At 43.7% G+C, this 26,242-nt stretch overlaps 2 protein-coding genes across 6 annotated transcripts in view; both read right to left on the bottom strand.

Moving 5' to 3' along the window:
• Positions 1 to 18: 18 nt before the first annotated feature.
• Positions 19 to 13,132, bottom strand: LOC127611166 (histamine N-methyltransferase-like). 4 transcript variants are annotated; one of them, XR_007965250.1, is made up of 10 exons: positions 13,012 to 13,132; positions 11,845 to 11,991; positions 11,319 to 11,371; positions 10,109 to 10,216; positions 9,682 to 9,812; positions 9,442 to 9,535; positions 8,038 to 8,459; positions 5,266 to 5,296; positions 4,925 to 5,174; positions 19 to 670 (listed from the first exon to the last, which is right to left on the bottom strand). XR_007965250.1 is itself a non-coding variant. In XM_052081534.1 (7 exons), exons 2-7 carry the CDS (start codon positions 11,979 to 11,981, stop codon positions 8,098 to 8,100), a joined length of 885 nt encoding a protein of 294 aa, XP_051937494.1. In that variant the 5' UTR covers positions 11,982 to 11,991; positions 13,012 to 13,132; the 3' UTR covers positions 7,020 to 8,097. The 4 variants fall into 4 exon arrangements, 1 of the variants encoding a protein (XP_051937494.1); XR_007965249.1 differs by lacking the exon at positions 4,925 to 5,174 and having other exon boundaries at positions 19 to 920; XR_007965251.1 differs by lacking the exon at positions 19 to 670 and having other exon boundaries at positions 4,863 to 5,174.
• Positions 3,699 to 26,242, bottom strand: part of LOC127611167 (histamine N-methyltransferase-like) — a 39,937-nt gene continuing 17,393 nt past the window's right edge. The window contains exons 8-10 of one of the 2 annotated variants that reach the window (XR_007965253.1): positions 18,774 to 18,804; positions 18,658 to 18,682; positions 3,699 to 4,072 (exon numbers count right to left, since the gene is read on the bottom strand). The gene's annotated coding sequence lies outside the window, so the exon portion shown is untranslated. Of the gene's footprint in view, positions 4,073 to 7,019; positions 7,917 to 18,657; positions 18,683 to 18,773; positions 18,805 to 26,242 lie in introns of those variants that run through there. The other variant, XR_007965252.1, reaches the window with a different exon arrangement.

The following is a 26,242-nucleotide window of genomic DNA, read 5'->3' as shown; positions in this document are numbered from 1 at the left end:
GAGGGAAATATTAAGAAACTCTTACTCAACTCAATTATTAAGTTACACACTATTGTTATTTACAATGTAATAATTGCAATTGGGTTCAATACATTAAATAATTAAGACTCAATCATAAACTCGTGTCAAATAAGCATGTTTTCCATATTAAATTATACAATGCATCTGGTCAGTTCACAGACTATTCCAATGTAATAGTAATGTCCATATTCAATACAAGTCCTAGTCATCGGTTCATTTAACATAAGGTATAGGCTCTGCGCATGCATGCATTCCAACTCCCCTACTTTCTGAGAAGATGTGGTGTTGAATGTTTCCTATTTAGTAGTAATATTAGATTAATTCATTCATGTCTGACACACCCTTGGAACACCCATGGCACCCTGACAAATGCAAACGAGCTTCTTGCCTAAAATGTCTGAAACAGTACATTTAAAAATCCTCCAGGCTATGAAGCAAAGGTTGTGTAACTAAGTGCATTTGTCACACCATCTAAAACACACTGCACAGTTTCTTGCTTTTCAAGATGAGTTGCAAGGTAGTCAAAATACTGTTTCTCTGAATGAAAACAACACAAGTTACAAATAAGGCACGAAAAAGAAACAGTTTGTTCGAAGGGCACACTTTGGGGATGGTCTCAAAATAGATGAGAGTGAAGTGCACAACAAACCTTAATGGAACAAGGACAATCTGAGTACAAGAAGGATAGTGACTGGCATTGACTGGTGTGAAAATATTTCAATCCATCATGTTTAAAGAGCTCAAAACAAGTTTAAGTCCTAAAATTGCAACGCTTGCAGGGCTATGTCACAGCATCGTTCAAACCAGCCAATCTTCATCTAGAGGCCAAATCTGTAAAAAAACAAAAATGGTGGAAATCATATTTTATACTCACCAAAACTGATTAGACACCAAGAAACCTGTAAAAGAAGAGAGAATACTATTAAAACAATGGCCTGTGTTTGAGTGGAGGGTTGTTGTTATGTATTATGAATACTGTTATGCACTTACCAAAAGACTAACTGCAATGCATTGACTTTGAAGTCAAGATGGCGCCCGAGTAGGCAGCCGTCAGCAAGTGCTCTCATGAGCCTTGCTTTTTTTGTTGTTCTTGTGTTTCTTTTGTCACTTTGTGTTTGTTGTTACGTCGTGTGGACTTGATGTGGACCTTTTTCAGCATTTTTTGGCCATGACATTCATCAAGGAGGAGACTCTGTGCTTGGTGGTTGCGCCTTCTCGGCAGCATGGGTATACCAGCACTGTTTTTGACTGGAGGAATGTCGGCGACATTTGACTGTCGTTGCTGGACAGTCCCGGGGCGCTTGTGTCTTGCGCCTGTAATGGGCAGCAATTTTCACAGCCCCGCTTTGTTCAGCGGAGAGATCGGTGCTGTTGAACGGTCTGCGGCTGGATGGATGGAGGTCTTGAGGAGCCGACGTTGAGAAGAAAGGAGCGTTGGCGCGGAGTGCCGATGCGGATTTGGAGCTGGGAGTCGCGGCTTGGATTTTGAAGCGGATTACGTGGGACAGGAGAAGTGAACTAATCTCTTTTCGTCAATGGATGCTACAGCTTTGTGTTTGCTTTCAAAACTTAGCTTGTAGCAGACGTGTGCACATTTTCAGCATGACGTCTCTGATCCACTGGAGAAAGGACACTTTGATCCTCTCCTCTTTCATCTGGAACTGCTTCAGACAACAAAGTGTATGCAGAAAATTGGTGAAGATTGAACGACTGTCTGTGTCCTATGTGTTGTCTTGTGTTATTTTTGTTATTTTGACTTCAAAATGGCGCCGCGAGAGTGGCTGCCTTTCCAGCAGCTCCTATATTTTGTTGTTCTACTTCTTACTTTCATAACTTTGCTGCTGTGAATTGGGAATTTCTCCATTGTGAGACTAATAAAGGTTTTTTTCTTCTTTTTTCTTCTTCTTCTTCTTCTTGACCAAACCTGAAAGAAAATACACAAAATGTATCATATTAAACAACATTAACTAATCATATTGGTTTATAACTTGATTTAAGATAGGGCTCTGTTTTATCAACGCATTCCATTTTTCCTCCACTACATCAAGATATATTGAGAAACGATTATGCTCGAGATTAAAACAGGTTGCCTCAGATAACGTTAGCTAATTCTGCTCAGACACATCGAAATAATCGTGAGCCATACGATTAGCAAACCCATTGTTTCCTTGTGGTCACACCCGCTCTTCCTAAAAACTCCTTGGGACACACCAAACATTTCAGTGATATCCCAACAGTGTAACAAACAAATTAAAATCAGTTTAGCTGATTCGTGGTAAGTTAACATTAGTAAGCGTTACGTGAGGCAATGGCGGCAAAATGCCATGCTATCCATTTTGCTAAATAACACAGTCAACATGCAGAAATATTACAAAAACACTACACATCACTTTTTAACCACACTACATCAAGATATATTTAGACAGGATTATGGTGGTTATGATGGAAAACAGATTGCCTCCACACCCTTGGAACACCCATGGCACCCTGACAAATGCAAACGAGCTTCTTGCCTAAAATGCCTGAAACAGTACATTTAAAATCCTCCAGGCTATGAAGCAAAGGTTGCGTAAATAAGTGCATTTGTCACACCATCTAAAAACACAGTGGACAGTTTCTTGCTTTCCAAGATGAGTCGCGAGGTAGTCAAAATACTGTTTTTCTCTGAATGAAAACAACACAAGTTACAAATAAGGCACAAAAAAGAAACAGTTTGTTCGAAGGGCACATTTTGGGGATGATCTCAAAATAGATGAGAGTGAAGTGCACAACAAACCTTAATGGAACAAGGACAATCTGAGTACAAGAAGGATAGTGACTGGCGTTGACTGGTGTGAAAATATTTCAATCCATCATGTTTAAAGAGCTCAAAACAAGTTTAAGTCCTAAAATTGCAACGCTTGCATGGCTATGTCACAGCATCGTTCAAACCAGCCAATCATCATCTAGAGGCCAAATCTGTAAAAAAACAAAAATGGTGGAAATCATATTTTATACTCACCAAAACTGATTAGACACCATGAAACCTGTAAAAGAAGAGAGAATACTATTAAAACAATGGCCTGTGTTTGAGTGGAGGGTTGTTGTTATGTATTATGAATACTGTTATGCACTTACCAAAAGACTAACTGCAATGCATTGACTTTGAAGTCAAGATGGCGCCCGAGTAGGCAGCCGTCAGCAAGTGCTCTCATGAGCCTTGCTTTTTTTGTTGTTCTTGTGTTTCTTTTGTCACTTTGTGTTTGTTGTTACGTCGTGTGGACTTGATGTGGACCTTTTTCAGCATTTTTTGGCCATGACATTCATCAAGGAGGAGACTCTGTGCTTGGTGGTTGCGCCTTCTCGGCAGCATGGGTATACCAGCACTGTTTTTGACTGGAGGAATGTCGGCGACATTTGACTGTCGTTGCTGGACAGTCCCGGGGCGCTTGTGTCTTGCGCCTGTAATCGGCAGCAATTTTCACAGCCCCGCTTTGTTCAGCGGAGAGATCGGTGCTGTTGAACGGTCTGCAGCTGGATGGATGGAGGTCTTGAGGAGCCGACGTTGAGAAGAAAGGAGCGTTGGCGCGGAGTGCCGATGCGGATTTGGAGCTGGGAGTCGCGGCTTGGATTTTGAAGCGGATTACGTGGGACAGGAGAATTGAACTAATCTCTTTTCGTCAATGGATGCTACAGCTTTGTGTTTGCTTTCAAAACTTAGCTTGTAGCAGACGTGTGCACATTTTCAGCATGACGTCTCTGATCCACTGGAGAAAGGACACTTTGATCCTCTCCTCTTTCATCTAGAACTGCTTCAGACAACAAAGTGTATGCAGAAAATTGGTGAAGATTGAACGACTGTCTGTGTCCTATGTGTTGTCTTGTGTTATTTTTGTTATTTTGACTTCAAAATGGCGCCGCGAGAGTGGCTGCCTTTCCAGCAGCTCCTATATTTTGTTGTTCTACTTCTTACTTTCATAACTTTGCTGCTGTGAATTGGGAATTTCTCCATTGTGAGACTAATAAAGGTTTTTTTCTTCTTTTTTCTTCTTCTTCTTCTTCTTGACCAAACCTGAAAGAAAATACACAAAATGTATCATATTAAACAACATTAACTAATCATATTGGTTTATAACTTGATTTAAGATAGGGCTCTGTTTTATCAACGCATTCCATTTTTCCTCCACTACATCAAGATATATTGAGAAACGATTATGCTCGAGATTAAAACAGGTTGCCTCAGATAACGTTAGCTAATTCTGCTCAGACACATCGAAATAATCGTGAGCCATACGATTAGCAAACCCATTGTTTCCTTGTGGTCACACCCGCTCTTCCTAAAAACTCCTTGGGACACACCAAACATTTCAGTGATATCCCAACAGTGTAACAAACAAATTAAAATCAGTTTAGCTGATTCGTGGTAAGTTAACATTAGCAAGCGTTACGTGAGGCAATGGCGGCAAAATGCCATGCTATCCATTTTGCTAAATAACACAGTCAACATGCAGAAATATTACAAAAACACTACACATCACTTTTTAACCACACTACATCAAGATATATTTAGACAGGATTATGGTGGTTATGATGGAAAACAGATTGCCTCCACACCCTTGGAACACCCATGGCACCCTGACAAATGCAAACGAGCTTCTTGCCTAAAATGCCTGAAACAGTACATTTAAAATCCTCCAGGCTATGAAGCAAAGGTTGCGTAAATAAGTGCATTTGTCACACCATCTAAAAACACAGTGGACAGTTTCTTGCTTTCCAAGATGAGTCGCGAGGTAGTCAAAATACTGTTTTTCTCTGAATGAAAACAACACAAGTTACAAATAAGGCACAAAAAAGAAACAGTTTGTTCGAAGGGCACATTTTGGGGATGATCTCAAAATAGATGAGAGTGAAGTGCACAACAAACCTTAATGGAACAAGGACAATCTGAGTACAAGAAGGATAGTGACTGGCGTTGACTGGTGTGAAAATATTTCAATCCATCATGTTTAAAGAGCTCAAAACAAGTTTAAGTCCTAAAATTGCAACGCTTGCATGGCTATGTCACAGCATCGTTCAAACCAGCCAATCATCATCTAGAGGCCAAATCTGTAAAAAAACAAAAATGGTGGAAATCATATTTTATACTCACCAAAACTGATTAGACACCATGAAACCTGTAAAAGAAGAGAGAATACTATTAAAACAATGGCCTGTGTTTGAGTGGAGGGTTGTTGTTATGTATTATGAATACTGTTATGCACTTACCAAAAGACTAACTGCAATGCATTGACCAAACCTGAAAGAAAATACACAAAATGTATCATATTAAACAACATTAACTAATCATATTGGTTTATAACTCGATTTAAGATAGGGCTCTGTTTTATCAACGCATTCCATTTTTCCTCCACTACATCAAGATATATTGAGAAACGATTATGCTCGAGATTAAAACAGGTTGCCTCAGATAACGTTAGCTAATTCTGCTCTGACACATCGAAATAATCGTGAGCCATACGATTAGCAAACCCATTGTTTCCTTGTGGTCACACCCGCTCTTCCTAAAAACTCCTTGGGACACACCAAACACTTCAGTGATATCCCAACAGTGTAACAAACAAATTAAAATCAGTTTAGCTGATTCGTGGTAAGTTAACATTAGCAAGCGTTACGTGAGGCAATGGCGGCAAAATGCCATGCTATCCATTTTGCTAAATAACACATTCAACATGCAGAAATATTCAAAAACACTACACATCACATTTTAACCACACTACATCAAGATATATTTAGACAGGATTATGGTGGTTATGATGGAAAACAGATTGCCTCAGGTAACGTTAACTAATGCTGTCAGAATCAGAAGCAGAATCATCTTTATTGGCCAAGTGTATAGAACACACAAGGAATATGGCTCCGGTATAACACGCAGCATTACTATCATCGTAAACAACAAAATCATTGAACCATTTTTGAGTGACCAGTAGCAGTATTTGTAGTACAAGAAGAATGGGTCCGAACACATGTCGCGTGTTGGTCAATGAGCATGCGCACACAAACTGATTCCATTCATTCCATTTAAGTAAATTATAGTTCGAATTTTTTTGTTTTATGTGTCATCTCTATTAATTGTGTAAACATTCTGAGTGAATTGCAAGTAAATGTTACTCTTACATTGCGGTTTATTCATTGTAGGAAAACATTGTGTAAAATTTGCACAATTATTTTAAGTTGTCATAAAAACCAAATACTTATATGTAGATATTAACATTTAGTAGATATAATTTACTAGAGGAAAAAGTTCGTTTTTACGGTGTACGTGTTTCGCAGGTTATGACGCAGAGCTTCGCTGACAGAAATGTTGAAATGTAATTTTTTATTCTACACAGTTTTACAGCATTGAGAAACGTTAAAAATGTTTTGTCATGTTTGTCCTATTACAGAAACCACATAAAAAATATATATATAAATTGCTATTACAATATATGCATAAATATATTTATGCGTATATTTCCCTCCCCCATCTTTTTCCATTTTCAAACGTTGTTGAAAAAGCTCCAGGGAGCTACTAGAGCGGCGCTAAAGTGCCGCATGCAGCTCTTGGGCCGCGGGTAGCCGACCACCGGTTTTGGTTGTTGTAACACTTATATTTACTTTTATATATCTATATTGTTGCTTTTGTAAATGAAATTCTGTCATCAAGGTGTAAACCCCAAGGTCAAATTCTGAAACAAGAAATACTTGTACTTGAGTATTTTGTAAAAACAATGGAAGATCCCCAAGTGATATTTCAAAGTTTCACTTAATCATACCACCCTCAAGATGGTGCCAGTAGCTCAGAGTACTCTAATGCAGTCAGTTCACCCTATGTAATGCCTGTATAAAGGCACATAACATTATTGAACTTAAAGGATGCATCCTTTAAAGTGGAGAACCCAAAAATTAGTGGTCACCTGTGATACTGTACTGTATTCCTTTTGCCTACTGATATTAGGTTTTGTTGCCAGTCACACACAGACTTCGTTATTCAATACCTTTAATTAAATAAACATTTTGCAACACTTTGTAAAAATGGTTGCTGTTAATCTAGGTCGTCATCGCATTTATTTGCCTAGATTGAAATACAATTAATCAACATTGACAACCGGTTCAGGGTGTCCCCCGCCTACTGCCCGAGGACAGCTGGGATAGGCTCCAGCACCCCCCGCTACCCTAGCGAGGATAGAGCGGTTCGGAAGACGAATGAATGAATGAATGACAAGTTTTAACAGTGCAACTAATCAAAGTCAGAGTCGACATTTTATCAAGTGACACAACATGACGAGAACAGGCCGATTCAAATCCTGAAACACAGCACTGTAAGGCAGGCGTGCTTAACACAATGAATGCGACAGTTGTCATACAACTTGCAATTTGATCAACATTTTTGAGGCATCTGCATATCACCCAAGGCTTTCATGCATGCAGCACAAGAGGGAGCCATACTAGCAATGGCAACCAAAAAAAAGTGGGCGGGGTGGGTAAATGTGTTGATAATACTGGAACACTGCATCACTCAAAAGTTATGACTTATTGTGATTTATTTTTTATACTATTTTTGTATGTGTATGACAGATAAGAATATGTAAATGCGATTCAAATTAATTATTTAAAATGTTGTCGACAAATGTTATATGATAGCACTTTGACCCTGGATTGGATAATATAAGACAACTTTTTTTTGTCCCACAACGGAGAAATTTGCAATCTACAGCAGCAACAATTGAGGCGGGGGGGGGACCAAAGAAAGTATTGCATGCACAAAATAAATGTTTCAGAAATACGTTCCATTTGCATCATTTCCTAAAGAGAACGTTTCATTACAGGTGGAACAAATCACAGATTGACAGAATGGATTGTGCTCCACTCTAAATGACCTAATAAACAGTTTAGAGAGGATTACAATTTCTATATCTTTTGCACAAAATTATGCACAATTAATATTAAACATGATGAAAAGGAACTTAAGTGGCTCAGAGCTCAAATCACTTCACCTACCTGGAATAAAAAAATTATTTTTGCTTGCTTTACACGTGTGTATTGAGTTCCAATTCACTTTTATCTGGGTGAATCAACAACAACAACCTCCAGATTGTTATTGAAGACAACTTTTCCGTCTGCCTCCCGAGAACAAGCTGGGTCTCGCAGTAACTTCAGGACATCCGCTTTGAGTTGCGGCGAGGCCGTTTGGCTGAAGTGATCCACCTCGGTGAGGAAGTCAAGCAGCAGATCTCCGCTCTCGTCACCCTCTGTGAAACACTCGGTGATATCCATTTGAGAAGGCAGCATGTAGCTCTTGTATTGCACCCCCCCCGCGTCCAGGATGCTTTTGACGTCTGTTGTGGTCGTACATTGAGCTATTTCGCAGGCACAGATCTGACCCCTGAAGGTCTGCCACAACTTTCCCCAACCACTCTCGCCTGAAAAAAAGACCACAGTGAAGACTAGACAATGTCTATCTCTACTCTCATATTCACCTTTTGATGTCTGACACAATGTTTTGCAGTCTACACTCAAAATAAAAATTGGCGTGACTGGGAGAGGAGTGTGAAAATCTCCGTTTTCAGTAATTGAAGTCAAAAAAGTTCTACAAGCATAATTCACTACAAACAAAAAAGTGACATCCTGGATTTTATTCAGATAATTTGGATTGATATACTGTATTTTTTGGATTATATACGTCGCTCCGGATTATAAATCGTACCAGCCAAAAAATGCATAATTAAGAAGACTGGAGTATAAGTCGCATTTTTGGGGGAAATTTATTTGATAAAATCCAACACCAAAAAGATACATGTCATCTTGAAAGGAAATTTAAAATAAGAACATGAATAAGTGTACGGTATGCCAACGTTACATGACAGACATGCCTGGTAATGTCAGTAACGACGTAACAGATTAAGAGTTATTCAGATAACTCTAGCGTAAAGAACATGCTAACAAGTTTACCAAACTATCAGTTTCACTCCAAATCACTAAATCCAATGAAATCTTCATCTTCCGTGTCACTTTTAAACAACTCCCCCAACTCGGGAAGTAGACGATGCGCCGCTTCCTCTTCTACGTCGCTTAAGTCAGACTCATCGTGAATTTATCAACACAGGCCGAGAGCGCCCTCTTGTGGTTTAATGTGAAAATAACATGTGAAATGACATAATCATGTGTTAATCATTTCACACAAGTCGCTCCAGAGTATAAATCGCACCCCCGGCCAAACTATGAAAAAAACTGTGACTTATAGTCCGGAAAATACGGTAGCTTAAAGCGAGCAAAACCCCATAGTTCAACCATCTCCAGTGTAAGTCAGCACATATTTACAACGAATAGCTACGTCTATTTTCCACCCTAACATTAGAAATTAATGTAGAAATACGCAGAGAGATGAGAGAAACGATCCCTTACCAGACACAAGAATAATGAGAAGCTTCCCATTCGGGGCAAGGAGACTCCGGAAGAATGTGATGGTGGCTTCGACATTGTTGACATAGTAGAGCATCTGTCAATTGCACCACAGATCAATGAGCTTCAGATTTGGATTTATGGAATGCCTAATTAAGACATCACATCATACAAACTGATTTTCTAATGGAATAATAGATACCAAATGATGGAAGTGCGCTTTGGATTGTCTGCGGCGCGCACCTGAATCATGTGAATGAAGTCAATCTTCTTTGTTATTTCCTTCAACTTCCATTGCTCCTCAAACTCGATGGCAGTCATCTTGTTCCACTTAAATATGATGTAATCCAAATCAGACTTCTGCGACAGCAACACTGCACCAGCAAATGCAAAATGTACAATTAAGAAAAAACATATTTTGACTTTTCACTTTTGTTATTTTATTTTTATATCACAAAAAACATTTGAAAAGGGGTATGTAAACCTTTCTTTTATAGGGAATGGAAATCTACAGGACATTTTTCACCCCTTTGTAAATCCTATTGATAGAATTTTGTCTGCTCCGATTTGCATATGAATTCGAGTTACCCCACCAATGTAAGAACAGAGCTCCATTGTAAGCCTGTGTAAAGTTAAATAGCAACACACGGTTAGCGGAAAGCGCAGCTACCTTTGTAGCAATGAAGCTGCTGACTGCTTGGTTCTACAACCTCGTAATCCACCATCGCCTCAGGGTGCTTCTGATGGAGCTCGGAGAACATCTCGAGATCAATGCGACCTACAAGCACCAGCACATTCTTCATTTCCAAACACATACACAGAACATATGTGAGAACTTGTGACCTACTGTATAAGTACTTTTTCCACACAAACAAAACTATTGAAGAATTTATAACAAAATGATGGAAGTAAGTAACACCAGGGAGACAAATGAAAATATTAAACGTTCAATATTTCAAATCGGGTATTCATACGCGCATTGTACATTGTGTTTTGCCAACCTAGAAACAACTACACGATTAAAAAAAAAATCAGTTACAGTTAAACCTTGGTTTTCGAACGTCTCTGTTCACGACCAAATCGGTTTTCGACCAAAAAGGGAGTTTTTTAGGCCTCAGATTATGACCAAAAATCGGTTCTCGACCAAACTGAGCGAACTTGAATGTGCCATCTGACTCCTCTCGTCTTCCTTACACGAGGAAGTGACAATGTGAAAGCGCTATATAAATCCTCGGGTAGACTTGTGTAGAGTTCCATTGAGAGCAGATGTGTTCTATAAAGATCTTTTTTTTTAAAGAGCATGGTTTCGGTTTTCGAACAGCCCTCGGGAACGGATTATTGTAGCAAAACCGAGGTATAACTGTACGATGTTCAAAATCGCAATGTGTGTATCCTGCTTGAGGCTGAAAAATGGTCTGTGACATGATTTTCAGTTCACTCAACTTTGATTTGTCCATTCGAGTGTGCAACATCACCACAACGGGCTGGGTGTAAATAGTTCAGGTAAATGAATAGGATTGGCTTGGACAGCAATACAAAGTAGCAGCAGCACTTGATAACTTGGAAGTTAGCACAACTTCACCACTTCACAGTGGTGAGCACCGAGGATTAAAACAGTGACTTGATGCGGTCACACTATCTGTGAATGAGATTTTAAAGACAACAAAACAGATAAATACAAACTCTTGGGAGTGATCTCTCTTTTTCTTTTCTTGCTGGTAGGGCAATTAAGGACACAACAGTGTAGTTACTGATACAAGAATGTGTCCTCACCTCAAGTGACCGCTGCAGAAGTTACTCAGTTATATAGTGTGTCATTAAATGTGAGGTGGGACCGACTGTAAAGCTTTAAAAGCTATGCTTTTAAAGCTGTCTCTTACCATCACCACTTCCAACTCCAATAACATTCAGATGGGGCTTGCCGTTTCCAATGCTGTGGAGAACAGAATAAATGAACAAAATGACATTGTCAGACCTGCCAAACATCGGGCATACTCTTTGACCCTTTTTGTATCCCACCAAGCATGTACGAACTCATCATAAATGGTAAGATTAATTATTTCTGTCACGTAGAGTATCCTTCTGCGTCATTCATCACAGACTAACATTTCAAGAACAATTTAAATCTCTCTCTCTCTGCTAATACAAAGCAACTGTCTCTCAAGCACATGGGTTTAGACAAGTGCCACGTGTGAAATCAACCTTCCCTCATCTTAAAGGTTAAAGCCATGTTCTTGACAATGGAGTTAATCTGCTAAAATCAAACCATGTCATAAAATAAACTTTATGACCATTGTTACATGGAGTACAATTGGTCTTGGTCAAGCCTTTCACCATTGAAGCATTCGGCCAATTGTGACAGTACAGTATTATTACAAATGCAAACAGGCGTGTGAGGTGGATTACCTGGCCAAAACGTCCGGTAGGACATTGTGTATAAAGTCCTTCATACACTGATGTTCAGAGGAGCGCTCCAGAAAAAGATGGAAGGCCTTGTTGTACCGATTATCATCATAAACGAGACTCCTCAGTGGAGATGCCATGACACGAGGTCTGGCAAAACAATAGAAAACACAATCAGAAACACCTCGGCACAATATTCGTTCCACCTACAAGACTCCAGTAACCATTTTGCCATTATTAGAGTATATCCACATACTTTATAACAATCTACATACAGGGACTGCAAAAAGTCTACACACTGAAGTTTACAAGGCGGGGTTTTGAAAAAAATGCAGGACAGTCTACCTTCATAAGAAAAGGCTTTCATTTTGCCAGCCCACACAACAATACTGCATCCGTGTTTAGAATTTTTTATTTTATTTTTTTTACAGATTTTCACATTTTTCCCTATGTATAGGGGTGGCCACGGAGGTGGCCACAGGGTGACCAGAGTCAGACAATCTGTAGCTGCGCCCCTGGTCTAACCCTACAGGTAAAGGCGACTTGGGGACATTATTGTGATACTGGCTACTGACGCACGGTCTACAATAACAGTATGCACTAATGTTGAGTATCACCTCTCTGAGAGTGACAATCTTTAGCTGGATTATTGTTTTGTTTATAGTTATTGTATTAGATGTTCGTATTGTGCAATATCTATACGGTTATAGGTTGGGTTATATAACCGTTTTTATGTAATTTTTTTAGTATGCAAACTTCTCAATATTTTCCCTTCGACGCAGCGTTGACAATAATTATTCTGGAATTACGTTTGTATGATTACATAATTGTTATGTTTCGCTGGATTTAAGAATTGTAATGCAAAACTCACGGTTTCTGAATGACGTCACAATTTCCTGCTTTCGAACGAATATTCACGCTGCGATCGCGTTTAGATTGCTTGATTAATCCAGGTGATTCGTGGTGCATTTCCCGTGTGTTGAAGCATTAGTCGTAGAATTATTTAAATGCAATGTGCGGATGTAGAACGAGAAAGAGGACGAGGCAAAGCACTCGTGGACAACGTACCGGGAGGTTAAATACAGGTGCCATACCAACTATGCATAGCACATTTCTGTTTACTTCCACGCACCAATTGTGTTCAAAAACGGCAAATATTAGTGCACTTACTTTCTGGGGCTGTGCGTGCAGATTTGCGCAGTCCAGGCGGTGAATGTGCACGGACTGTAGCTAGTTGGGGGAAACAATGTTCCGGTAACCCTGTCACGTTTCAGGTTTTGCGGGTAGGGGGCGCCATAGCGCCCGTTGAAAAAACAACAGTGGGCAGATTAAAAAAAAAAAATAGGCAGATAACTCAAGATTTACTTGCCCGTTTGATTTCACATTTGGTGGGTTCTGAAAATTATTTTGTTTAAATTTGAAACCTTTGAAATCTTGTGGTGCCTGAGTAGCATTGGATACTATATTGCTCGACTCACTGTTTGTTTACTCGTGCAAACTAACAAGACCATAATATATCCCAGTGTTCATTAATACATATACATTCCTCTGACATGTTTAAAAGGAAAACATCATAAAGTAGATATACACCAATGAGCTGTAGCAATTGCATATGAAGGCAAATATTTGTACATGGTCAAAACTGGGGAAGGAAGAAGTATTATTCCACAAAATGGTTTGCCAATTATGACATTTGTGGCACTTGTTATACCGTACTGTAATGCCAAATCAGGAATTGCGCCGAGCACCCCAAAATAGTTACTCTCGGCAACACATCCATATGATAGGATTTGTATTCATGACTTGAATTATGGAAAGGTTTTTTTTGTCAGATTCGCAAAGATTGACCCTATTGGAATTTGAAGACTCCAGCAACTACGGGAGTTCTTTTCGAGCCAGCCTCTGTATTTTTAATGACCGCGTCGAAGAGCGGGATAAAGCTCTTTTTGAACCTCCCTAGTCTAGTCTGTTGCTCAACAATGTTGAATACACTTTTTTTCTCCTCTTTTACTGTAGTCAGCAACAAGACCCTTAACTATGACACAAAAGCATAACCGTATTACATCACTTTTTCCTCCCTTTTATTTGTGAAGTCCAGCCTGGATTTCAAAATCTTTTCACTTAATTAGGAGGGCTTGCACCATCTTACATGTCAACACTCATGATTGGATAAAAATATGCAAACACCCGCTGATTAGCAACCCAAGTTCATTGTTGCCAATCCCACATTAGGGTTAGGAGTCCCCCTCCGTGAGTCGTCACCTTACCGTGGTGGAGGGGTTTGTGTGTCCCAATGATCCTAGAAGCTAAGTTGTCTGGGGCTTTATGCCCCTGGCAGGGTCACCCATGGCAAACAGGTTCTAGGTGAGGGGCCAGACAAAGCACGGCTCAAAAGACCCCTTATGATGAGTAAAATTAATGGATCTCAGTTTCCCTTGCCCGGACGCGGGTCACCGGGGCCCCCCTCTGGAGCCAGGCCTGGAGGTGGGGCTCGTTGGCAGGCGCCTGGTGGCCGGGCTTACACCCATGGGGCCCGGCCGGGTACAGCCCGAAGAGGCAACGTGGGTCCCCCTTCCCATGGGCTCACCACCCATGAGAGGGGCCAAAGGGGTCGGGTGCAATGTGAGCTGGGCGGCAGCCAAAGGCGGGGACCCTGGCGGTCCGATCCTCGGCTGCAGAAGCTAGCTCTTGGGACATGGAATGTCACCTCTCTGGCAGGGAAGGAGCCCGAGCTGGTATGTGAGGCAGAGAATTTCCGACTGGATATAGTCGGACTTGCCTCCACACACAGCCTGGGTTCTCGTACCAGTTCTCTCGAGAGGGGTTGGACTCTCTTCCACTCTGGAGTTGCTCACGGTGAGAGGCGCAGAGCAGGTGTGGGCATACTCATTGCCCCCCGGCTCAGTGCCTGTACATTGGGGTTCACACCGGTAGACGAGAGGGTTGCCTCCCTCCGCCTTCGGGTGGGTGGACGGGTCCTGACTGTTGTTTGTGCATATGCACCAAACAGCAGCTCAGCATACCCACCCTTTTTGGAGTCCTTGGAGGGTGTGCTGGAGAGTACTCCTGCTGGGGACTCCGTTGTTCTGCTGGGGGACTTCAATGCTCACGTGGGCAATGACAGTGATACCTGGAGGAGCGTGATTGGGAGGAACGGCCCCCCCCGATCAAAACCCGAGTGGTGTTTTGTTATTGGACTTCTGTGCTCGTCACGGATTGTCCATAACGAACACCTTGTTCAAACATAAGGGTGTCCATATGTGCACTTGGCACCAGGACACCCTAGGCCGCAGTTCGATGATCGACTTTGTAGTTGTATCATCGGATTTGCGGCCGCATGTTCTGGACACTCGTGTGAAGAGAGGGGCGGAGCTGTCAACTGATCACCACCTGGTGCTGAGTAGGCTCCGATGGTGGGGGAAGATGCCGGTCCGTCCTGGCAGACCCAAACGTATAGTGAGGGTTTGTTGGGAGCGTCTGGCGGAATCCCCTGTCAGAAGGAGTTTCAACTCCCACCTCCGACAGAGCTTTTCCCATGTTCCGGGGGAGGCGGGGGACATTGAGCCCGAGTGGACCATGTTCCGTGCCTCTAATGTTGAGGCGGCCAATCTGAGTTGTGGCCGTAAGGTGGTTGGTGCCTGTCGTGGCGGCAATCCCCGTACTCGCTGGTGGACACCAGCAGTACGGGATGCCGTCAAGCTGAAGAAGGAGTCCTATCGAGCCTTTATGGCCTGTGGGACCCCAGAGGCAGCTGACGGGTATCGACTGGCCAAGCGGACCGCGGCTTCGGTGGTCGCCGAGGCAAAAACCCGAGCGTGGGAAGAGTTCGGTGAGGCCATGGAAGCCGACTTCCGGACGGCTTCGAGGAAATTCTGGTCCACCATCCGACGTCTCAGGAGGGGGAAGCAGTGCACCACTAACACTGTGTACAGTGGGGATGGGGCGCTGCTGACTTCGACTCGGGACGTTGTGAACCGGTGGGCAGGGTACTTCGAAGACCTCCTCAACTCCACCAACACGCCTTCCTTGGAGGAAGCAGAGCCTGGGGACTCTGAGGTGGGCTCTCCTATCTCTGTGGTTGAAGTCACCGATGTTGTTAAAAAGCTCCTCGGTGGCAAGGCCCCAGGGGTGGATGAGATCCGCCCGGAGTTCCTCAAGGCTCTGGATGTTGTGGGGCTGTCCTGGTTGACACGCCTCTGCAACATCGCGTGGTCAACAGGGAGAGTGCCTCTGGATTGGCAGACCGGGGTGGTCGTCCCTCTTTTTAAAAAGGGGGACCGGAGGGTGTGTTCCAACTACAGAGGGATCACACTCCTCAGCCTCCCTGGTAAGGTCTATTCAGGGGTGCTGGAGAGGAGGGTCCGTCAGGAAGTCGAGCCTCAGATTGAGGAGGAGCAGTGTGGTTTTCGTCCCGGCCGTGGAACAGTGGACCAGCTCTACACCCTTAGCAGGGTCCTTGAGGGTATGTGGGAATTCGCCCAACCAGTCTACATGTGTTTTGTGGACTTGGAGAAGGCGTTTGACCGTGTCCCTCGGGGAGTTCTGTGGGGGGTGCTTCGTGGGTATGGGGTACCGAACCCCCTGATACGGGCTGTTCGGTCACTATACCACCGATGTCAGAGTTTGGTTCGCATTGCCGGCAGTAAGTCGGAACCGTTTCCAGTGGGGTAGGACTCCGCCAAGGCTGCCCTTTGTCGCCGATTCTGTTCATAACCTTTATGGACAGAATTTCTAGGCGCAGCCGAAGCGTTGAGGGGGTCCGTTTTGGGGGCCTCAGTATTACATCCCTGCTTTTTGCAGATGATGTGGTGCTGTTGGCTCCTTCAAACGGGGCTCTCCAACTCTCACTGGAGCGTTTCGCAGCCGAGTGTGAAGCGGTTGGGATGAAAATCAGCACCTCCAAATCTGAAACCATGGTCCTCAGTCGGAAAAGGGTGGAGTGCCCCCTCCGGGTCGGGGAGGAGATCTTACCCCAAGTGGAGGAGTTCAAGTATCTTGGGGTCTTGTTCACGAGTGGGGGTAGGAGGGAGCGGGAGATCGACAGGCGGATCGGTGCAGCGTCTGCTGTGATGCGGACGTTGTATCGGTCTGTCGTGGTGAAGAAGGAGCTGAGCCAAAGGGCGAAGCTCTCAATTTACCGGTCGATCTACGTCCCAACCCTCACCTATGGTCACGAGCTATGGGTCGTGACCGAAAGAACGAGATCCCGGATACAAGCGGCTGAAATGGGTTTTCTCCGCAGGGTGTCCGGGCTCTCCCTTAGAGATAAGGTGAGAAGCTCAGTCATCCGGGAGGGGCTCAGAGTCGAGCCGCTTCTCCTCCACATCGAGAGGAGCCAGATGAGGTGGCTTGGGCATCTGATTCGGATGCCTCCTGAGCGCCTCCCCGGTGAGGTGTTCCGGTCATGTCTCACCGGGAGGAGACCCCGAGGAAGACCCAGGACACGCTGGAGAGACTATGTCACCCAGCTTGCCTGGGAACGACTCGGGATCCCCCGGGGAGAGCTGGAAGAAGTAGCTAGGGAGAGGGAAGTCTGGGCTTCCCTGCTAAAGCTGTTGCCCCCGCGACCCGGCCCCGGATAAGCGGTAGATGATGGATGGATGGATGGATGGATGGATGGATGGATGGATGGATGGATGGATGGATGGATGGGTTAGGAGTCATTACTAAATAAATTGACTTTTTGACCCAGAGTAGCCCGTGATTTATTGATCCAATATTCCAGTCTCAGACAACATCATCATTTTATCCCCAAGTTTAAAAATAATTTATATACTGTACTCTCAACATAGCTGTATTTGTAAATTGTGGCACCATTACTCATCCTATGGCAAAAGACTTTGTTTGATCAGCATGTTCGCAAAATACAAAATCAAGCTCCACAATGGTGGTCCTCTGGCAGGTGGGTCAATGGCAAAGGCCAATTAGAGTACAAGGCTGCCTAATGTTGTGGTCTCGAGATAATAGGGCATGCAGACACTTCGAACTACCATATTTTATATAAATCCATAGAATTGTTGAGAAAAATGCGGTTACATCTGACTGATGTTTTTCACGTTTTAAAGGATTAAAAAAAACACTTAAGTACTGGTATATGACTATGGGAGGAATTTCAAGAACGAATGGATATAAATGGGTATTATTGTAAATCTCAGTATAATCAATTTTATTTAAAAAAAACAACATTTGTTTGGAGTAGCTGCAGACAAATGTCTCCAAAGCCAGTCCATAATGCATTCATAATGCCACGTTCACAGATCGACACCCTGCTGTCGTCAAAGTGTTCACCCTATTGTCACGGAAGCCCTCAAACATGCCCACGGAGCCTCTGAAATTAAATGAATCTAAATTGACGAGATTAGCCCGCAGCTTTTGCCTCATATCAGGTGGCCGTGACACAAGCATTTGAATTAAACCTTCGCTTAAACAAAAGCGACAGCCTTAAATGAGTCAATTAGATACGACCAAAGATTTCAACACAGTTCTCCTTGCATCCGGCACAACACCGTGAGAATGATCATTTTTCATCATGTATCCTTGCCATGAGAGTCAAAAGGCTGAATAATAAGATTGCAGGTGTAGCCCAAGTGAAAAGACAACGTAAGTCCTTTGTTTCACAGGGTTCCACGATTTATTTGCATCAGTGTTCAGATCTCCAATTACACACAACAGTAACACAAATAGCATGGTACTTAAAAACAATAAGGGGCTACGAGTGCATGGCTATGTCACAGCATCGTTCAAACCAGCCAATCTTCATCTAGAGGCCAAATCTGTAAAAAAACAAAAATGGTGGAAATCATATTTTATACTCACCAAAACTGATTAGACACCAAGAAACCTGTAAAAGAAGAGAGAATACTATTAAAACAATGGCCTGTGTTTGAGTGGAGGGTTGTTGTTATGTATTATGAATACTGTTATGCACTTACCAAAAGACTAACTGCAATGCATTGACCAAACCTGAAAGAAAATACACAAAATGTATCATATTAAACAACATTAACTAATCATATTGGTTTATAACTTGATTTAAGATAGGGCTCTGTTTTATCAACGCATTCCATTTTTCCTCCACTACATCAAGATATATTGAGAAACGATTATGCTCGAGATTAAAACAGGTTGCCTCAGATAACGTTAGCTAATTCTGCTCTGACACATCGAAATAATCGTGAGCCATACGATTAGCAAACCCATTGTTTCCTTGTGGTCACACCCGCTCTTCCTAAAAACTCCTTGGGACACACCAAACACTTCAGTGATATCCCAACAGTGTAACAAACAAATTAAAATCAGTTTAGCTGATTCGTGGTAAGTTAACATTAGCAAGCGTTACGTGAGGCAATGGCGGCAAAATGCCATGCTATCCATTTTGCTAAATAACACAGTCAACATGCAGAAATATTACAAAAACACTACACATCACTTTTTAACCACACTACATCAAGATATATTTAGACAGGATTATGGTGGTTATGATGGAAAACAGATTGCCTCCACACCCTTGGAACACCCATGGCACCCTGACAAATGCAAACGAGCTTCTTGCCTAAAATGCCTGAAACAGTACATTTAAAATCCTCCAGGCTATGAAGCAAAGGTTGCGTAAATAAGTGCATTTGTCACACCATCTAAAAACACAGTGGACAGTTTCTTGCTTTCCAAGATGAGTCGCGAGGTAGTCAAAATACTGTTTTTCTCTGAATGAAAACAACACAAGTTACAAATAAGGCACAAAAAAGAAACAGTTTGTTCGAAGGGCACATTTTGGGGATGATCTCAAAATAGATGAGAGTGAAGTGCACAACAAACCTTAATGGAACAAGGACAATCTGAGTACAAGAAGGATAGTGACTGGCGTTGACTGGTGTGAAAATATTTCAATCCATCATGTTTAAAGAGCTCAAAACAAGTTTAAGTCCTAAAATTGCAACGCTTGCATGGCTATGTCACAGCATCGTTCAAACCAGCCAATCTTCATCTACAGGCCAAATCTGTAAAAAAACAAAAATGGTGGAAATCATATTTTAATAAAGAAAATGTGGTATATGGTGTTTGCTGCTTCGCTGGTCTTCAAAAAACACTCGGTGATCGGTGGCTGTTTCCCGACGAATGAGCACTTCAGGGACCACGGCTGATTGGGAAAAAATTTTATTCTACCAATGTCAGAGTGGAATCGATTCTGGCTCCAGTGCGTCTCAGATTTTATCAGGCCGCCCCGAAGAAACACATTCACGAGATTATATAGAGACAATATGATAATGAGAGGCGGGGAGGTACGCCTCTCATGCAAATCCCGAAACAAAGAAAGTAACATGTCATCTGACCCGGTGTGGCCGGAGGAGACCAAAGGTTATGAGGACCAGCTGTTCAAAAACATGACCCGTGGAGGGGGAATTCCAAATTACACTTCATTCCCCCCTTCCGGGACACAGTAGTAGTCCCGGAAACGGTCTAACAAAAGATAACATCGGTAAAGGTCCAAACATCTTTCCCCAATCAAATTTTATATATGTTCACGTCTACAATTTGGCCTAAAATCTTCAGCCTAAATCACGCTCAAGGCATGCTACTTAAGGTTATTTTAACTAGGAAAACTCAAACTATTTAGTTAGCCAATTGCTCCCTGACAACAATCTGAGGCCTCTCAGGTACCACAAGCAAAGAAAATTGAAGTCCGCATAATTCCAACGACGATACCACCCCCCTTAGGTAATACCCTTACAACGGTGACAAATTGCGAAGTAATGACTTTGGTGTGGCCCGTTAGAAGCCCCAAAAAGCTGCCGGCCCCTCCTCAAGAAAAAACCTCGCCAGTCTAATGACAAGGAAAAAGAGGAAGGCCCTTTCTACCATCCCCAGTGGTTCCCTTCACCTGGTGTCAACCAGGTGTAAGGAGCCGTGGCACATTACAATCCACAAAACAGTATGAGCTCACCAAACAGTGAAATTGTACCGTCACATGATCAGCCGGCCAGCAGGTAACAAAATGAGGTAAAAATATTGGAATAAACAATGAGGTATATAGTAATGAGGTATCAAAACATGCTATCAAAACAAGCCCCCGAAATGACGCCCCCCTTCTTCATGTGTAAGTGCGTGCCGAGGCAGAGTCAATTTCCCGAATCTTCAGCGATGGAACGTGCTGGGTATCACTGCCCAGGGCCTGCTGTCCATACAAAGTCCTTATGTCCAGGTCACTGTCCATAGAGTCCCTTGCACGGCCCCGGTCAGCATCCAGAGGTTCTGGAACGAATAAGAACTCCTGCCAGTATCGCGTGATGACAATGGCACTCAACGCAAAACACATGCAACTTTTGGCACAATAACGATGGTAAACTGGTCGCGGGCCGGACAACGACATATGGTGGATCACATTCCAGTAGGATCATGCAACACATCACACAAACAGGAAAATAAAAACCCAAGGAAGTGGCGCTACGCAGATGGTCCCACTCCTTCATCCCCTAACTTTGGGTTTTCATTTTCGTGTACAGCTCTATTTTTTTTTGTATTTTTCCGATATCAATTCTCCTCTCACATGCACTCCCCTTATCATTTTATTATGTTTAATCCGAGTACCTGTCAGTCACTATCATTTCACCAGAGTAAGTCGGCTCAGTCTTATGGTCGATCGGGAGCAGCGGCATCTGGGTCTGGTCCCTTGGCATTACCACGCCTATCCACCGTAATATCATGGCCTTTGCGCCAGTCATTATCACAGTGCAAAAACAAAGCACCACACAGTGATATCCCGAGCGCCCCCAACGCCTGCGCCACTACCGTCCCTATAGGTCCCAGTCTATCCTGTATCCAGCTGGTTGCTGACCAACCAGCTCCCTCAGACGGCCCAAAAGAATCTCGAATGACTTTAAGCGCGTCGATGATACTGGTAATGTTGTCGGTGTTATCAGGGATCAAAGTGTAGCAGGCGTCATCTGTCAAGTTTAGGGCTATGCACAACCCCCCTTGCCTCGCCAAGATATAATCCAAAGCCATGTCATGTTTAAGCAGGGTCAACCGATGGCTCTTCTGGGTAAGTGATAACTGTCGGAAACCCTTGATCGTCTCATTCGCAAATCCCTGGAGGGTATACGTAATATTATCAATGTGATCGGCCAAAAATGTCACTCCATACCAGGGAAAGATCCCAAGGCCCCATTTTTCTCCCAAGCTAATTCTCCAATGGTACGCCTTGATCGAATGTACCATCAGTTGATACCACATGTTTCTTCCTGCCCATTCATCAACCCCCGGTAATGCCAAAGCATCGAACCCATAAGCCTTCCAAACAGCTTCCCGTCTTGCTATAGCATGCAAATTGGTTCGCACCTCCGCCGGGGACCAGTCCGAGTCCGCAAACGCTTCGTGGACAGGTCCTGGAACGTCCGGCGTCGGCTTTACCGCCTCCGCCGTTGTCATGCGCGTCCCCGACGCGGCCAGCTGCGTTTCAATGTTGTCGCCACTCGTTGTCATGGATACAATGTCAATTTTGATTGTGACTGCCTACTCCGTCTTAACATACTCAGTGGCTGGGCTGTCTAGTTGTTCGTCATCAATTTCTTTTTTCTCCGTCAATGTCACGAAAGTAACACTGTCTACCGTAGTTTGGTCGCCCATGCGTTCTGCCTTTCCCACTCCCATTTTGAAACAGGTACACGTATAGTTTCCGAAATCACTCATGCCAATTTTTGTCAGAAATAGAGCGCAATCTCCTAACACCTCAAATCGCCTATATGTATTTAGTAACAGTACATTGTCCCCATATGTTCGCTGGGCCAGGGCAAGGGTGTTACCGGTGTTGTCTTCCCATTTGGCTGTGTGTCTGCACAGGGACCTTCCTGCCCTTGCGCAACTACATGGCAGTAGGACAGCACTTCCCAACACTCCCTCAACATTGCTCGATGTAACGCTGCGACCGGACTCTGTGGCGGACTGGGCGTCCGTCACTGGGTCCTGTTGGGTGACCGTGTCCCTGTGGGACACCATCTCCGGTGGTAGTTGGCTCGGTGTCGCTGTGTTGGGGAGAGTCACCTGTATCTGGGGAGGGCGCGTTGTCGAGATTGACATTGTCGAACTGTTGGCTTCCTCGATCGTCGGCTGTGTCGCCCCCGATGTCCTCAGGAACAGATACGGCAGACACGTTATCCACCACAGTTCGACCTTGCCCGTCTTCCTCCCGATCTGGGCCCCTGGGCGACTCTTGTTCTGGCAGTTGTTCGGAGTTCTCGCAGCCGCGACTCCCCCTTTGGGGTTCTCCATCTTTGGGCACCTTGACGCAGTGTGTCAGATGGTACCAGGTTGGCGACCCTTTCACTTGCACCGCTGTTCCGGTACAGCGGACAACTTCAAATGGCTCCTGCCGTCTTTCGTTGTACCACTTGCGGCGGAACACTTTCACATACACCTTGTCTCCTGGCTGAACCGTGTCTTTAGTATTTGCTTCGAGTCTCTCTTGTGTTTCTTCTTGTTTCTGCCTGTCAACAACATAGGTGGAGATATTCCTATGTATCTTGGTTAAATGTTTGACATAGGCTTTCATTTCGTCCTCCAAAATTGACAGGCTTGGGCCTTTCCCACTGGTACGCAAACACGGCGAAGGCATCCGTCTACCGGTTACCAATTCATGTGGGGTCAAATGTAAATCGCGCAGTTCACTCGACCGGCAAACCATCAGTGCCAGTGGTAAGGCAGCTATCCAATTCAAGCCTGTATGTTGACAAATTTTGGAAATTCGATTTTTTATGACGCCGTTCATTTTTTTTCACAAATGCCTTGGCTTTGTGGATGATACACTGCTCCGAGCCGCTGTTTAATTCCAATTTTTGCATTATGATTTTGACCGTTTTATCCACAAACTCTCTCCCGTTATCTGAAGAAATCCTATCCGGCAGACCCCATCTGCTGATAACTTCGCAGCACAGAAACTTGGCCACAGACTGAGCATCTTTCCGTTTAGTTGGACAGGCCTCCGGCCATCTTGAAAACCGGTCTACGACCACCAACATATATCTTTTCCCTTCGACAGGTTGTATCATGTCGACAAAATCCACCACTAGTTTTCTCATGGGGCCATTAGGAGTCGGGATATAACCCGTGGGGGTGGCTACCCCTCTTCTCACATTGTTTTCCAAACAGATTGCACATTTTCCAATTACCTGGTCGATTTGTTCGAGCAAATATGGCGCCCAAAACCCGTATTCTGCGGTTATTTTTCTCTTTACCTCCCCCCTTGACACATGGGCCAACCCATGTGTCTCTTGGATTAATAGTCCCAGCAAATCCGGCAGCGCCACTACCAGACCTTCGTGATTTCTCCACAGTCCAGTAGGGTCTTGACTCGCCCCCCTTTGCTCCCAAAGGTGTTTATCCATCGGGTTAACGGCCGCCTGCATTAAGATTACATCTCTGAGTGTGACCCTGTCTTCGAGATCGACCTCATGCGTAACCAACAAAACTTTCCCTTTCTGGCTGCCTTTCGTGACAGCCCTGGCTGCTTCGTCCGCCACTCGATTTCCCTGCGTGACTCTGGATGCATCGGACTTGTGGGCAGCACAATTTGCAATGGCTATTTCTCTAGGTTTCATCATGGCCACCAGCAGCTTCATTATCTGCGCATGATGCTGGATGGGGGAACCGTCAGTCTTCTTGAACCCCCCATTCCTCCACACAGCACCGAACAGGTGGCACACGCTATGCGCATATGCCGAATCTGTGTAGATTGTCACTCTTTTCCCTTCTGCGAGCAGGCATGCTTCTGTTAACCCCACCAGTTCAGCGAGTTGGGCCGAGGCCGGTTGTGGCACCACTTCGGCTTTGATCGTTACAAACTCAGGTCATCACCATCTGAGTTTTTGATATAAGCCTCTGATACGTTGGTTCGAGCTTACCTTGAATTGCAGATGAAAAAACCCATGCCTCCCGAATTGGAGTCTTCAATTTAGTTGCCGACAGGACTGGACGTCCATCAATTTCATGCCGATACAAACCAGTCTCATCCCTGGCCACCCGGTTAGTTCTTCTCCTCCGGGATACCCTCTCTTGGTCTGAAATAAGGTTGTTAGTTTGGAAAACATACAATTTCCCATTTTTGATTCCACCTCCATCACTAAAGATCAAGTCGTCTTCTGCAGTCTCTTTAGTCATCTAGTCTGCTTTGTCATTTCCTGCTTTTATGTGGGAAAAATCCTTCTAATATGTGTCCTGCATTTAATAACTACTTCTTTTGGTTTTAGCAGAGCCTCTCTAAGTTTTTGTTTCTTTGTTTTTTCTTCCCTATGTTGAATCGATGTTCCTGTGGCAGTTTTAAAAATTTTTTTATTGTAAACATTTGCCTCATGCTGCCGCATATCTGATGCATGCTGACTGTTTTTGTTCAATTGGGTCCAATTGCATGCTGACGTATGTCAAAATTCATCAAAATTAGTCTTTTACTTCCCTGTTGTTCACGTTCCCCTCTCTTTTCTGAAAAAGAACTACAGAAACAGAACCTTCTTTTTCAGAAACATCTAAGTAAATCAGCTAGACCAGGCTGCACAAAAGAAACCGGCATCGCTGTACCTTCTGATGTGTTCAGTCTCCCCAAAAATATAAAGGCAGTGCGCATTGTAATTTTCACATGCGATAGTTTGAAACCGCAAAAAGCCAAACGTCAAAGGAGCCACCACGTGGCATCCAAACAACAAATCTTAGATGATGCATTACTATACCGAATAAGCACAACGCCATCCGTATGTCGGAAAGAGTAGATTAGGTGTTTAAGCACTTGAATAAAAATTCCAAAAGACAAAATCGAATACGTGGGGCAACCGAGTGTGGTAAAATTTAACTCCCAGGTGAGAGAATGAGAAAATTCCCTATACGATTCTGAAAGTGGTATATGGAAAAACCTTAGCTAAATTGATCACAAAAAAAGGTGTACGAATGAGAATTTTTGTATATTTGAGTAGACGGCAAAAAAGTATGAGCGGCGCGGCCATGTCAGGCCTAGATACCAGTCAATGCGATGAGATCCTCTGACAGGTCCACTCTGGCTGCCACACCCTTCAGGACCTACAATAATTGAGGAGGAGGGAACATTAAATAAATTGCCTTGTGTTTCACCCAACCAGGCCATGCGATAAATTTCAATCTCTAGATTGTCAAAAGCATTGTGCAGTGGGAAGGACCGATCAGCGGATGGTAAGGTCATATGGAGGAAGTCTAAGGAGACCAAAGCCGATACTGTTGGAAGACAGAGTTCAGTGGTGGGTCATCGGCTGACTTTAGCAACAGTCAGCCTTGCATCAGCAGGCATTGGGAGCAAGTGTGGTCCAGCATGTCCAAGTTCATGACAGTCTTTCAGTGAGGCCAGCAGTGATCCCTATTGTTGGGGATTCAGGTACCCATGGAGCAGATG

Source organism: Hippocampus zosterae, chromosome 12, assembly GCF_025434085.1.
Source record: "Hippocampus zosterae strain Florida chromosome 12, ASM2543408v3, whole genome shotgun sequence".
Taxonomy (NCBI): Eukaryota; Metazoa; Chordata; class Actinopteri; order Syngnathiformes; family Syngnathidae; genus Hippocampus; species Hippocampus zosterae.
This window is presented reverse-complemented; position numbering and strand designations above follow the sequence as displayed.